At 64.9% G+C, this 405-nt stretch overlaps 1 protein-coding gene across 1 annotated transcript in view; it reads left to right on the top strand.

The window, feature by feature from the left end:
* Positions 1–405, top strand: part of TMEM120A (transmembrane protein 120A) — a 5300-nt gene that overhangs the window by 908 nt on the left and 3987 nt on the right. Inside the window, exon 3 of the mRNA XM_010168454.2 lies at positions 298–357. Coding sequence (XP_010166756.2) covers positions 298–357 — 60 coding nt within the window. The remainder of the gene's footprint in view (positions 1–297; positions 358–405) is intronic.

Raw genomic sequence — 405 nt, 5'->3', positions numbered from 1 at the left:
CTCGCTCCTCTGCCTGCTCGTGGCCTTCACCCGCCCTTGAACGGTGGCCACGTATGGGGGGAGCCCCAACAAACACCCCGGTGCCCATGGGAGGTGGGGTGTGTGCTCAGCCACCCGTCCCCCTGCCCTTGGGAGGAGATCCCAGAGCGTTTGTGCCAGTCATGCCACCTGGCAGCTCTGAGTGGAAAACAGCTGGGGGCTCATCCCTGGCCCCACGACCTCAGCGGTGGCACGAGGGAGGACAGCTCTGCCTCAGCCCTGCCAGCTCCTGTCCTGACACCTCTGCTCTCTCCCCAGGTTGTACCTGAGCCTGGTTCTTGGGAATGTGAACGTCACACTGCTCAGCAAACAGGCCAAGTACGGCTCTCCCGTCACGGCTGCCGCCGCTCGGGATCCCCGTGTCAG

Source organism: Antrostomus carolinensis, unplaced genomic scaffold (assembly GCF_000700745.2).
Source record: "Antrostomus carolinensis isolate BGI_N321 unplaced genomic scaffold, ASM70074v2 scaffold9235, whole genome shotgun sequence".
Lineage (NCBI taxonomy): Eukaryota > Metazoa > Chordata > Aves > Caprimulgiformes > Caprimulgidae > Antrostomus > Antrostomus carolinensis.
Note: the sequence above shows the minus strand (reverse complement) of the source record. Positions and strands in the feature narration are given on the sequence as shown.